Source organism: Hakea prostrata, chromosome 1, assembly GCF_041222555.1.
Source record: "Hakea prostrata isolate BN-2017 chromosome 1, UWA_Hpros_2, whole genome shotgun sequence".
Classification (NCBI taxonomy): Eukaryota; Viridiplantae; Streptophyta; class Magnoliopsida; order Proteales; family Proteaceae; genus Hakea; species Hakea prostrata.
Window position 1 is genome coordinate 60,555,313 of NC_142600.1, and position 16,022 is coordinate 60,571,334.

The 16,022-nt window shown below is 33.5% G+C and overlaps 1 protein-coding gene across 1 annotated transcript; it reads right to left on the reverse strand.

The window, feature by feature from the left end:
* Window positions 1–363: 363 nt before the first annotated feature.
* On the reverse strand, window positions 364–1,804 carry LOC149029258 (putative kinase-like protein TMKL1). The gene is made up of 4 exons (XM_089142709.1): window positions 1,700–1,804; window positions 1,524–1,583; window positions 1,312–1,444; window positions 364–857 (listed from the first exon to the last, which is right to left on the reverse strand). The coding sequence occupies exons 1-4, from the start codon at window positions 1,802–1,804 to the stop codon at window positions 364–366; spliced, it is 792 nt and encodes a 263-aa protein (XP_088998835.1).
* Between the last annotated feature and the right edge of the window lie 14,218 nt (window positions 1,805–16,022).

The window sequence follows — 16,022 nt, forward strand, 5'->3', positions numbered from 1 at the left end:
GCATGCTATTTTCATATAGTTTGAATGGACTGAAGACCAAACAGACAAACAGTCTCACCAAAGAATCTAAAAGTAAACTAGTTTTAAATTAGACAATGAGATTTAGGTTGATGAGATGATCACAGGGAATTTGCTTTACTTTGTTGATAACCTAATATTAAAATACAAATTCCATACACATACATAATGAATCACAAAGCAATATTACATGTTACAGTTGGGGATTGGAGCAGGAATCAATCGAAGAAGCTTTACGTTATGTTGCAATGGGGGAAGAAAGCTTAAAAGGGAGTACGTATTTAACAACTTCATCCATGGTAGGTCTAACAGAGGCCACAGGTGCACAGCAGCCCATTGCAAGCTTCAATGCCTGAAACAAGCCTTCCTCCATGGATCTGTGATACCCTTCAGCACCTCCCCATCAAAAACATCCATTGTTGTCTCCTCCAACACTGCTAACTTCACCATGGATGGCAAATCAACAAACTGCCCACTCCTTGCATCCTTACCAGGCTTCTTCCCCATCAAAATTTCCAATAGCAGTATCCCATATGCATATACATTTGTCCTTGGATTGCATTTCTTCATCTTCTGTAACTCTGGGGCTTTGTAGCCATCAATCTTCGCAAGTGCCACAATTTCATCGGCTATGGTAGGAACCATCATCTTGTCCAAACCAAACTCAGTTAGCCTGGCCATGAAGAATTCATCAACTAGGACATTGCTTGACCTCACATTCCCATTGACTAGGGGCACTTCCATGCCTGTGTGCAGGTATGCAAGACCTCTAGCTATACCCAATGCAATTTTGTGAAGACGAGCCCAATTCAATATGGGAGACTTCCCTACTCTACTTTCTGTGTTGGAGCCACAAAGAGAGCACAGAGTTAGAAAGTATAACAAAAGTCTTGTCAGTCACATAAGAAAGCACAACAACTCAGTAAATTAATAGAACCCTAACAAAGTCATGCTAAGCATGTAGTTTTTTGCCTTTAGTTAAGCATTCAACCTGATTTTGAGATTCAATTTATCCCTACTTAATTCAATGAGAAGAAAACCATCTTTTCATCCATCAAAGAGACCAATTCAACAACATAAGTAAACAGAAATTAAGCTCAAGATAAGCTGGGAAATGTTTGGTCATACCATGTAACATATCATAGAGGGACTTGTTGGGGAGATGGTCATAAATGAGGAGCTTCTATCCTCTTTGGCCTTGATAGAAAGCTCGAAGTGGAACCAAGTTCTCATGTCGGATTCGACCAAGCTGCTTTATCATTGGCAAGCATAAATTCCTCTCTTTGCAACTACCTTCTCTAAGCAACCTCAGAGCAATGGTACCCCCATCTGCAAGTTTAGCTTTATAAATAGTTCCATAGGTTGTTTTCTCCAACACCTGACCAGAAGCATTCAGTACATCCTCTAATGTCAAATGCTCTCCACCCTGGAATAGTATTATCTATGTTAAATTTTATCCAGAATTTTCAAATATAACCTGTTGTATCCCAAAGACCTAAATTGACAGTTGTTCCTTCAACCACAGCAGTCGCGCTAAAGTTATCAAAAACAGTAGGCACATAATCCTGAAAAAGAAATAACCATTAGCAAACAAGAATAATAAATACTGATGAACAATTTATGTAAAGCCCAAAAGATTAAAAATCTAAAAGCATTCAAAATCAAATTTGAAGAGACTCACAGTAGGAAATTTGTTACTTGTGTAACAGATTAACAAGCAAGTCTTCCCAATAGTCCCATCTCCGACTGTAACACATTTGATGAACCTTGAAGTGCTTGACGCCATTGGATAAACTATTCTCTCAAGGTAGAAAAAGTATATAGACAGAAAGAGAAGAACAAACCCAGATGGCTGGTTTTCATGAACCCAGATGGCTGGTCATCCTCATGAAAACCCAAAAATTGTTTAAAGTACTGAACCATATTATAAATTGTCCAAAGTACTCAAGCATCATATTGTAAATAAAAACATCTAACAAATCAAATCATGACCCATGATTAGTTAGTACTAGAGAACGATCTATAGTAACCTGCATACAGTGTATTCAAGTGAAGGGAGGGGGAAGAAACAGAAATTCTGCATATACATACTAAATAGAGCTAGACAGCTCTTAAAACTCCATTTGGGCCTCAATGAATTAACATAACCAAAGTCCAAAACAAACCATGAAATCAAAATACCAATTGTTCCAAATTCAAAGAAGCACCAAATCTAAATATCAATTGTTCATAAAAAATAAAAAAAACAAAACCATCTTGTAAATTGTCCCTAGGTGCTTGTGACCCGTCAAAAGATTCTTCACACAACCAACTGTCCAACTAAAGCGTTAAAGAGGATACCTGAAATCAATAAAATATCACAAATAACGAATATGATTCAACTGAATGTACTGACAAATGCATGAAAAACAATAAACACGTATCTTAACCTCATCAAGTATATCTATGCAAGTAAAACTTGATAACAGTTGCTCTATCCTCCTCTTTCTCACTTAGTAGTGCATTCCCCAGCTGGCTATTTTTTGCAAATACATCTTTTGCAACCAGGCGGGTCTCCAAGTCAAGCTCTGTTATTGCATTAATTGCGTCACAGATAAGTTCTTCTTTATCCTTTTTTTCCTCTTTCCTTTCCCACAGTTTTGGCCAACTCTCTCAAAGCACCTGATATCTCTTTCAACGGACTCACAACTTTATCAGTTCCTTTCTTCTTCTTCTTCGGCTGTCCAGAGACATCATCAGCTCGTGGTCTACCTTGAGATCGACTAGCACCCCCCTCTTGTGTAGTTTGGTTGCATGGTATTTCAGCTACATTGGCATCAAGGTCAAAACCCAAATTGTCTATTTCAATCCCATGCAATGGGGTGTTTTGGTCATGTGGTTCGAATGGTGAGTCATTCATAAGATCTACAGCAGTTGCAGCCTCATGACCAATTGCAATCTTGTTGCCTAATGCTGTAGCAACGTCTAGGTGAATTTGACGCACGGAATGCTCCTCCCAATACTTCTGCTCCTTTTTTACAATTTTAAATTAAAAATTACAACTTAGAAGCTACCATATAGTATTGTGAATTGACAAATGATAGTTTATGAATATAAACTGTTACCTTGACATCAGTCCAAAAGTGAGGGCCAACATTGAATCTCATTTCACTATTGTTCCATCCAAGACCACTTTGCTTCTGCAAATCTGAAAGTGCACAGAGCCTAGTTTTCTAAATACGAAAATGATTACGGCATTGATCACAATCATAATGTTTGCCAAACATTTGATGTATCTTTCTACTTATCTCCATCCAATGTTCTTTCTTGAGTCTGTTGTCTCCACCTCTACCACTTCTATGGATTTGTAAGAACTCCTCCAATAGTGTGAGGGAGATGTCTGTTGGCAACGATGCTATGTCTTTGTCTCGTGATTGTGACACATTTACAAGCTCCATCTGGTACAAATATAATTGAGTGACAAAGTATATATATAGTATAAGTGTGTGGTTTTTATCGATCATTTCATGCATCCATTTGCATTTGGATATTATGAAGGTAATCTTTCTCTTAAAATCAAACCCTGGAAATTACGGTTTATATTCCATTTAGAATGCAGTCCGAAAGTAAAACTTTGGGTTCCAAGCATAAAGCTTCAAAGAGGGGTAGCACCTCTAGCTGTTCGCAGCAATAAGTGTAGATCTTTAAGAATTACTTGGTGTACAGCGCTACAATGGAATTTTACTTTAAAAAGCCAGTAATGACCACGAGAAAGTCACCCCTTCAATATCTTTGCATTCATTTAGTGTAAATTTGCATTTACTCAAGGCCAATGAAGTCTCATCTCAATTATGACGGTAGTACTGAGTAGGAATACACAAAATCATTGTTTACGCGTAAGTCACTATTCACGTTTACTATTTATGCTCACTATTCACAATCACTATTCACTATTCACCTGTCACGATTCATAGTTAGACCTTTTTACGTGCTTTAATAACCTTAGACTTTTTGTGCTTTACTAATTTTACAATTCAACAGTCACTATTCACATAGACTTTTTAAGCTTTACTTTCACATAATAGACATTTTACTATGCACACAATAGACACTTTACTATTCACATAATAGACACTTTACTATTCACAAAATAGAAATTTTGATATTTCTATCATACGTGTTTTAGTAAAAGTTACTATTCATTATCACTATTTACCTTTGACTTGTCATAATCATGCATAGTCTTCTTTACAAGTTTTTCTAGAAAACATTTACATAATGAAGGACGTAGTTGATAATTTTACTGTTTGTATTTATCTTTTACATAATTGTAATACATTTTCTCATATAAAGGATGTATTTTGTAGTTTATTGGAATATTATAAATCTATTGTGAATATTATAGAACTCTCACAACCATATGTTGAACAATGACTAACTCTTCCAATAAAAATCCGCGAACTTATCTTTGATAAGTTAGCATCTTCTATCAAACCAACCAATATTATTGAACAAAAAGAACAATTAAGGAATAAATTTAAAAGACAAAGACATGTATATTGGATACATATAGCAATAAATCATTTTGATAAAAAAGAAACAGAATTACCCTGGTATGATCTTATAAAAGGAATGATAAATAAAAGTCCCTCATCAATAGGATTTGATCGTTATGATAAAATATTAAACATGTCTGAAACATTAGAAATAAAAAAACATGAACTTAAAATAGAAATCCAAAATCAGAGGAATATTGGTAATGAACTTGTTTTGTTAAGAACAAGAATTAAACAAAATTACAGCATAATGTATAATATTATGAATAAAGGTCATGAATTAGTAGTTGAAAAAGATAGAAAACATATGAATAAAATTGAAAGAAGTAATCAAAAATTATTTAAACAAATTAATAATTTAATAAATATTTATGGAAATATTCAAAAATATATAGAGCCTGAACAAAATGAATTAAATACACTTATTTATAATGAAGATAATGATAGATATGAATATTAAAAGAAATTGATCAACTTCAACAAGACATTCTCCAATTACACTCCGTACAACCAAAGAAAACAGATATAAATGAAATACTTACAAAAATGCAAAATTTAAATATTAATAAATCAATAGGAGAAACTAGACCCCAACAAATAAATAAATTAGCAACTTTCTTAATAGCAAAAAGATGAGCAAAATGCTAAAAACACTTTCCATAAAAAATAATATGATTGGACAATCATCTAAAACATATGAAAGTCCGCAAGAAAACAAAATAACTGAAATAATAGATATAAATGAAAATATAGAAATATTTAGGAATAATGCATTAAATCTATTAAATCCCAAAACATTATATAACACGGCTAAATTTCCAAGAGATACAGTATTCATAAAACATAAAAATGAAGAAATCATAAGTTGTTTAGAAGGACAAATAGTTAGATTACCATTAATAGACAAAGAACTAAAAATATTATTAAAACCAAAGAATATTGAACTAATACACACTGGAATATTTGTAGTTGGAATAAAATCTCTTACAAGAAAACATTTAGGAACAAAAGCCTTAGTAACAATATACGATTCAAGATGGAAAAATACAAATTCCATAATACAATTAATGGAAGTAGATATGAACAACAATGTAGGATTAGTATTCTTCACACCTGATATGCTAATAGATAAAGAAGCATTTATAAATAATATACAAATTGGAATACAAACTAAATGATATGAAGGATTTACAGGAAATAATCTCATAATTTGCACAGGATTTTTAGGAGCAAGAATGCAAAACTCGACAACTAATTATAAAATAAATATACAAGATATAGTTGAAAGTATGGCGAGTAAAGGTGTTAAAGCCATTACACCACCCAAAATAGATTTATTCGAATATGCAGGATTACCTTGGAATATTTCACAAATAATACTAAATGAAACTCAAACAACATTAACTCTTTCAGAACATTCTACATATCAAACAGCTAAAAGAGATACAATAATCAAATTCACTAGTTATAAAACCGTATCACAATTTAAAACCGATACAGATACAGAATCCATTAATGAATAAATAAGTAGACATAATGGAAAACTTCGATGAATACATGGAAAAGATGGATAATCAATTTTCTAATATAAAAGAAAATTTAGCAATATGTATTAAAATTATAGAAAAAAGAAATAGAAAAATAGAACAAGATAGAATTAAAAGATTACAAAAAGAAAAAATGATAGAAACAAACATAGAAACAGAGTCTGTTCTAGAACCATATAATGAATATGTTATCGACCTTGAAGTCGACTACATACAAGACATCTTAAATAATGTACAACATGATAATGAATATATGGACTAACAAGAAACTCAAAGTAGTGTAGGACAAAACCAAACCTATGATTCCCAACAAAGAACATCAGGAACAAATTTACCCAGACCATCTGCTAAACCCGCCGATGTATATTGGTCACCAGCATATAGAAATAGTAACCCCACATCCTTACAATGGAAATCTAGAGGAATAAGATACCCAATAGATTGACCAATACAATTCCAAAATATGGAAAAATGAACAATATTAAATTTAACATATCATGATTCACAAAAATGGAACTCAGTAATTAATGTATGGAAACAATTAGTAGTAAATGATATTTATAAGAATTTTGACATCGAACGCTTATCCTCTGAAGAATTGTTTGCACGCTTAGAAACTTATTTAGGCGATTCAGCAAAAGCAATCTGGAAAAAATATAAACAACAATTTCAACCTGAATACCAACATTTACTAACAATGGGAAATAATCCATTTAATTTCCTAAATTATATAGGAAAGATTATAACCGGAAAAGATCCAAATGTAGGAAATATTGCTGAACAAGCAGATGCCCTAAAAACAATAGAACAAATGTCATTAACAGATTATAAATATATTAAACAATTTTGTAATGATTATATGTATCATAGTGTAAAAGCAGGATTATATTTTGACAAGGACATTAGCACAAAATTATTTCTTAAACTACCAGGCGTATTAGGCCAACAAATATTAGAAGAATGGAATAAATTCTATGACGGTTTAGATGAACAAAGAAAAAATAGATCTGATATACGAGGTCTAGGAATAAAAATTGAATATATAATGAAAATATTAAAAGCAAAATTTGCGGATCAATTAGCACAAAAACAATTAAAAGGAGAAAATAGTTATTATGATATAATGTATGTACCACAACAATACAATAGAAATATACATTTTCATCGAAAACAAGTAAAAAGATATAAACAAATGAGAAACCCTCAATATGAACAAAGACCACAAAGAAGCTATAATAGTCAAAATATCCGTAGAAAATCTAATTACTCTATAAGAAAATCTAAGTCTAAAAAATCATTTTTAGATAAAGATAAACATGTTAAGAGATATGATCCAAAAAGAATATATAGTAAACAATAAAAATGTTATACATGCGGTAACACAGGACATTTTAGTAATAGTTGCCCAAACTTACAAAATACATATACTAGAAATGCTTATTTAGTACAAAATACTAATCAAGCATTATTAGAAGTGGATATTGATGTATCCGACACAGAGAGTATATATAGTATAATAGAAATACAACCCGATGTCGAAGATCTTGAACAAGAAATCGAGGAAATACCACAAGTCGAAGAACAATTCCACAACCTTACATTAACTCATATTTATTAAATGACAACTTGTCAACATACTTGGGAAAATAATAAAGGAAATATACACATAGGATGTATATACTGTGGCTTTTGGCCATCACTTCAAAATAGATATCAGTGTAGTATATGCTATAAAGAAGCATGTAAATCTTGCTTAACAGGAAAACCTTCACCCTTCCCTAAAACATCAACCTCTCTTCCAAATATAATTCTTCCTCAAAATCTTCCATCTACAATAGCTCCCTCAGACTTACGATTTATTCAATTAGAACAAACCACACAGTTACATACCCATCTAATTCAACAATTAAATACCAATGTAACACATATTGAATCTGATATTATTAGTATTAGAGATGATATCTCCGATATTAAAACACAACTTACAAATATGAACACAAAGTTTGACACACAAATGGCTGAATTAAAACAACAAATTCAATACATAACTAATATGCTTCAATTTTCTGAACCTTCTGAACAACCACCAACAGAACAGTTCCATGATGAATTAATCACTGAATCTGCTTCTTGCATTGAACAACCTATCTTTCAGTGCTCTTCAAATCCTACAATTTGTACAATTCATGTCAAGGTTAAACTCACAGTGCCCCATAATAATAAAGAAATCTTCCTTATGGCAACCGTTGACACTGGTTGTACTAAGAACCTCCTTTCTTCCAAATTTGTCGTTGATGATGATATTGAACCAATATCAAATCCTAAATCTACTCTTAGCTATGGGATTGATAATATTCCACATTATTATACTCATCAACTCAAACCTTCTACCATCTCTTTTAGAGATCATTGTAAACACTATAACATACAATACCCTATCCACATGATCTTTATCAAATATGACATGCCCTCTCATATTGATATGCTTCTTGGACTACAATTTCTCCTCCTTAAGAATTCTGGTATACTTCTCACCAAAGAAGCTCTTCTTTTATTTGACAGTTCCACCCTTACTCCCACAATTTCTGATAAAGAATTCTTTGCATCAAAGTCCGCAGCTCTTCGTGGTGGAATAGTAACCACAACAAAACCAAACGTCAAAAACCCATATCACAAAATACTCAAACTCCAAATTGTGCGTGTTCTCGAAATCAATGTGGATTGCCTCCACTACAACTACAATCTAATGAACACATTGAAGAAACCTTAGAAAAAGGAACAATAGATGATTTTTGCATAATAGAGCCAGAACAGTTTGAAAATTTAATTACTGGAAAATCCTTATATTATAGTATAGAATCAAATAATGAAATACAACAGATAATTAGAAATTTAGAAAAAATAGAAATCATAGGAAATGAGAATCCTTTAAAACATTGGAACATATCAAAACCAATATGTAAGTTAGATATAATTAATAATGAAATGAGCTTTATATACCCCAAAAGATAATAAAGAATTTGAATTACACATGAAAGAATTAATAAAACTTAAATTAATTCAAAAATCAAACTTTAGACATTCTAGTGCCGCTTTTATAGTGAATAATCATGTTGAACAAATTAGAGGAAAAACTAGAATGATTATAAATTATAAAAGATTAAATGACAATACTTATGAAGATTCGTATAAAATACCTGAACGAGATTATTTGCTAAGTTACATACAAGACTGTACAACTTTTAGCAAATTTGATTGTAAATCAGGTTTTCACTAAATAAAGATGTATAATAAATCAATTGAATGGACAGCTTTCTCAACAACCTTAGGTCATTTCGAATGGTTAGTTATGCCATTTGGATTGAAAAATGCTCCATCTGTCTTTCAAAGACGAATGGACGAAATATTCCTCAAACACAGGAAATTTGCTATAGTATATATTGATGACATATTAATCTATAGCAAAACTCCCCAAGAACACATAAGCCATCTGAAAATAATTTTTGCTGAATTTATGAATAATGACATAATCATTTCTAAAAGGAAAATGGAAATAGGAAAACAATACATAAAATTTTTAGGAATGGAATTAGGCAATGGAACAATAAAATTAAAACCACATATTGCCACAAAAATAAAAGAATTTCCGGACAAGTTAACTTCCATAACACAAACTAGGTCATTTTTAAGACTAACAAATCAAGCTAGACCTTTCATTCAAAATTTAGGAAAATATTTAGGACCTTTATATCATAAAACATCACCAAATGGAGAACATAGATGGAATAATCAAGATATACTTTTAGTACAAAAGATTAAAAATCTTTTTACTAATATACCATCCTTACGTTTACCCACAGATAAAGACTATAGAATAATTGAAACTGATGGTTGTGAAGATGGCTAGGGTGCCATTCTGAAGATTAAACCATCAGAATAACATCCTAAGTCTACTGAAGAAATCAGTAGGTATAATTCTGGGAAGTTTAGTGTTAAGACATTAACTTCTATTGAATATGAAACTGAGGCCTTATTAAAAGGACTTGATTGTTTTGAAATATTTTTAACAAATAGATCTTTTACAATTCGAACAGACTGTGAAGCCATAGTCAAAGCATACCAAAATTTGAATGAGCGAAAAATACAACATAGGAGATGGGTGATTTTACGAAATCACTTTTACAACAGAGGATATAAAATTACAATAGAACATATAAAAGGAGTAGATAACAAAACTGCTGATTTACTATCCAGGATACACCAAATTTTACAAGACCCTGGTTAACTTTCTCTATTTTATGATTATACAGGAAGATGACATGCTCCGAGATCTCATACAAAGGAGTAATACAACTCCAGAACAAAGCTCTATAGCTTCTCCTCTAATAACCCCCTCACAATTATTGAATAATACCTTCTTACTACAAACACGGCGTTTACATGCCAGCATAATGGGAACAATCGGTAATTCAAATACCAGTGCAGCTCGCACATTCCCTTCTTTATCACCACACAGAATTCCCTCTCCCACAGAAACCATAAACTTTGGAAAACATATTTTGTTCAGAAATTCTCACATGAAATTTGAAAATAGCAATGGATATATGATCAGTGATGAAGAGAAAATATGTTTGGACAACATATGGTACAATGCAAACAAGTGCATCTCTCAACATAAAGTTATCTCAGGATTAGCAAATGCCATACATGCTGCTGCTTTCCTATACGGACAACTGAGAACAAAGAAAGGCAAGGCGAAGTTCTACGTCGTCTACCAAGGACACAATACTGGCATCTTTCTTGATTGGGAAGATGTTGCAGAAGCTACAAAGGGTTATCCCAATCCTTTTTTCAAAGGATATGAGACCCTCGAACAAGCACAGATCTTTGCCAAGTCAATGATTGGCCCTTCATATTACGTAGATCCAAAACTACGTAATGCTCCTCCTCAACAACCTTCTTTCTCTAACATGGCTCAGAGAAACACAACTTGTATACAATGTGAGCCAATCAAGAACAAAAACAAGGAACTCTTGGATCAAGTAGCCAATTGTTCTATGAGAATAAGCAAGTTACAAATAGAAAATGCTACAATGGAAAGACTAATTCAGCGTTTAGAAGTTTCGAACAAAAGCCTCTTAGCTTATTTACAACTTTACAAAGCACAAGATACTCCATCAGCAAACGATGCTCAACAAGTTGAACAAATATCACTAGGCTCCAGCTCACAATCACCAATGGAAGCCTTCAGAACAAAAATACTTGGTGAAATAGAAGCTCTTCTCCAACAAAAATTCACACAATACAGCGGAAGCTATCGTGGGTCCATAAACCCACAGGACGAACAAGAAAGAACATTGACCCCACAAGAAGACACTGAATATGAAATAGTACGACGAAGACACAACAAAGGAAAGTCTCCATCAGCATCATAAAATCTACTAGAAATGTAGATTGAACAAAGGGGTGATTCCCTCACCATCCGTCTCACAGCCATATGACGTAAAACTAAGGCATGGTTTTAGTGGACCTTAGCAAAACCACTAAGATTTTGGCCCAATCTATAAAGGACCACATGGTTCATTAGACGACCATGTAAAACCACATCTCTGTCTGTAACCCCGTGAGTTGGGAAAGAATAGACTCCATGGTAGTACCAACCATGAAAATTATTTGGTAAACTTTGTTGGATAGTAAAAACCAACCCAAGAAAAACCCTGCTGGATAAAATCGGGTTAACACACTGAGTCAAATCAATGAGGAAAACAGTGAATTTACTATTCACATGGAATGCCTCGAGGAGACTCTAGAAGAATACCACTACAACAGAATATTCCAGCATAATTCTCCCCTGCGTCAGCACAATTATTGACAAGATGAAAGTCGCGGGACATATTGGAAATTTCACAAGAAGAAGAAGGACAAAACTGTCTAGGAACAGTAAAACAATGACAAGACAAAAGAGGAATAGTAGACAATGAAGAAATATCAGCAAATAGTGATGTCTCACTAAATAGTAATACAAAGATAATGTTTACTGTTTGCTGTTTGCTTTTTACTTTTTGTTTTTTGTCTTTTTCTCTTTAGTGTCCCTTTATAAGGACACCTCTAGCTCATCTGAAGACACAAGAACAAGAGACGGAGAGAAACAAGGAGAGATAGAAAGAAGAAGTCAAGTAAGGAGGCCTTATGTCTTGAAGAGAGAGAAGAGTCCTTGAGTCTTTTAGTCCAGAGAGAGAGAAAGAGAGAGAAGAAAAGAAAAAAAGTGAAGTTTTAGTTTTAGTTTCAGTCTTATGTAATGGAGGAAGTGCTACCTCTGTAACTGTAATACTTCTGAATACAATACAGTGAATATTTGTCTACAATGGTGAGTCTTTCATTTCCTACTTAGTCTCTTTACAGTTTTCGGGAACCCGAAAGGGAACCCTGAGTAATTAAGATGTAGCTTCTTGGCCTGTTTCTATTCTTTTTATTTTATTCTTTAATTTAGTAGAGGAAGGATTTGAGGATGAAAAGCCTACATTCGTGCTTCTATCATCTCTCTTAGGCCCCTCTGCGAATTTTTGCACTTCATGCATCAATAGTAATAGTTGCATCTGTAAATTCTTTTCTTGTAATTATTTCCGCCGCTGATCTCTGTTTTTATCAAGTTTTGATCTTTTAAAGCTAAAGATGAAGTTTTAATTTCTGTTATAAGGATAAATCTGGGCATAATTCCTCCTATAAGGCCTGAGTACTGGCTGATTTTTGAACAATATAGATATCTGATGTGCCGGTCCTAAAGTCCTGCAAGTAAGTCCCGCTTGCTTTGTGCTAAAGGGCAGCGTAGGTAGTGGCTGGGCATTTGATTCTGTAAAGTTCTTAAATTGGAATCTAAAAGGCATGTGATGATGCCACCGAAGGATTTTGAGTAACTGAAGTTTAAATCAAATATGAGGATTTGAAGTTTTTATGACTTGATAATTTAAAAGTGTCACCACATAGTCCATCTGGTCACTTGACTTTCACATCCTTCAGGCATAACCCAGTTCTGTTAATCACCGAAGGAATCTTCACACACACACACTGGTGGTAAAAAAAAAAATCACGATGTCTACAGTGAGGAGACTAAACGATTCGTTCGCTCCCGCCCTTGTGTGGCTCTCGCATACGCGCTATGTCACCCACGCACTTATATTGGTATTATATATATATATATATATATATATATGCAGTTATGATGCAATGCTACCACAAAAATCCACACCATAATTTCATAATGTATGACAAAAAGATTATACATAATTAAGATAAAAACAAAACGCTTTAGTATATCTGACAACAAAAGAGTCATTAATTTAACAAAATACATTCATTTCTACATTACAAATCAGTAACCATGCCTAGCAACTATAAATAGTATTACACAACACACAATAAATTGTCCTATTTGTAATAGTTTAACCATGGCCATATCTTGAACTAAAATTTTCAAATGTTGCACATTCTTCTTTTGAGACTTCAACACATCTTTCACATCCACATCTTATTGTATCTGCATACCATTAGATGTCTCTAAGGGTGGGGGATGTTCTCCAATTGTCTCACACCAACGGAAAAAATAGCATCCATTAGGAAAGTCTTCACACCCTTGGTACAACCTATCAGGATGCCTAGATGACACTGAAATTTTGACGGCTGCCACTTTCCCGCAATTGCATCTCCTATTTTTATACTTCAAGTAAGAAGTTGTCACATCATTTACACTAGACGTTGACATCCTAAAACAGATGATGTACTTAATACCAAAATGATGGTCATAGTAAATCCACACAATTAAAGTAGGGATGCAATTCTAACAGTAAAATTAAACATATTGTGACAATTATACTACAAAGTTAACCAGAAACTGAAAGCAAATCGAAGTACATTTCAAACTCAAAAACATACATTTAAATTAATGTAGTTCATTTTAAATAGTAAATGTTAAAACTTAATCGTCTGATTCTTACTCATTGTCACTCTCTGATTCTATGTCTTCATCATCATAAACTTCTGTTGTATATGCATGCCACATTTGTTCTGCCAGTTCATTTCGAAATGCTTCTGCACCCAGATGGCTATCGTCGTGGTCTTCATTTTCATCAGACTCACTATCATACTCTTCTTCAACAATGTGAGATGCAGAAGAGGAACCTGTTGTGGTCCCTAACCCTCCTCTTCCTCAAGAGTGTTGTGGTTCAAAATGTGGTTGTGAAGCAATACACAAGCTATGACAATCTTTACTTGAGTTCTGTATGGAAACTCTGCTCGAGTTGCCAATGTCTTAAAATGTTGCTTCAACCAACCAAAAGCACCTTCTATGACATGGCGCAACCTCGCGTGCCTCAAGTTAAACAACTCCTTTGCATTTTTGGGTCTTTGATTTCCCCTCTTCTATTCCTTGAGATGGTACCTAATATTCCGATATGGTGTCAAAAAACTCTCTGGTTGGCAAAACCAACATCTGCAAGATAGTATTTACCAGGTGGAACAACTAATTTTCCATCTCTATGAATAGCATTATCCAAAATGTAAGAGTCAGATGTAGACCCTTCCCAACCAGCAAGTCATATGTAAATCTTTTGTCTTGGTCGCATGCAGCTAAAATATTTTGTGTAATTTGACCCTTTCTATTATGGAACTTCTTATGTTGTTCATCGAAAACCCACGCTGGTATATGAGACCCATCAATTGCTTCAACACAATCTTTAAAGAATGGGTAAATGGATAGTCTAATTTAGTTCATATTGTTATCAAATTAGAAATAATAATTTACTGGAGATTTTCTTCTTATAAGTTAGCATTATTTCAATTGCCGGCAAAATATTAAACTTATTCTTTGTAAAAAGATAAATTGAAAACCATTGAATTAAACTATAATGAAATACATAGAAAAACCATAAATAAAAGCCACAAACATTCCAATTATCCATGTGAATTTTTTTATGATCATTATTATCCTCAATCATGCATAATGTATTTTAAAATAAAAAATAAACAAAAAGGGTAAAAAAAAAAAAAATAAAAACACCCCAAAAAAAAAAAAAAAAAACCCCCCCCCCCCAAAAATTTATCAAATTGGCACAAATAGGGGTGCAAGTTTGGCCCTGGCGGCCCTGACCCGCCCAAAGCCCGCCCTGAGCCCGAATAGGGCTTGGGCTAAAGATTTTGGCCCTAAGGGCGGGTTAGGGCCAAAATATTCTGGCCCTGAACTAGGGCCAAGGGCGGGCCTGGGATTACTCTCTGGCCCGCCCAGCCCATCCCGGCCCGTCCCTGATTATGGCCCTGATCTTGGCCTTGATTTTGGCCCTGATCTTGGCCCTGATCTTGGCCTTGACCCAGGCCCTGATTTTGGCCCTGATCCCGATCCTTGCCCCGATTTTGGCCCTAATCTTGGCCCAATCTTGGCCCTGATCTTGGCCCTGATATTAGCCCTGATCTTGACCCTGATCCTGGCTCTGATTTGAGTCTAAAAACTCTGGACCCTCCACCCACATGGAGAGGAATTAATTGTAATACATATGGGAGGATACTTAACACGTGTCAAATTTTAGAAACATGATCATGTCTTGTAGAAAATTAATAAAAATAAATTATAACCTCATTACCAATGTAATAAGCATCTATTTGATTTTGGCCCTGATCCTGACCCTAATTTTGACTCTAATCTTAATATTAATTTGACGATGATCATGTACTACAGTATTAGATTTTTACCTTGATCTTCATACTAACATTGATATGAGTCTTGATTTTGACATTTAGTCACTTTAATCATATTAGACTATAAATTCACTTTTTATATTATTTTTAAGGTAATTTTTATTTTTCCAACAAAGTCATTTTTAGTTCAATAAAATATTGATTTTGTTTTTTGACTAAGGCGAGATAATATATTATA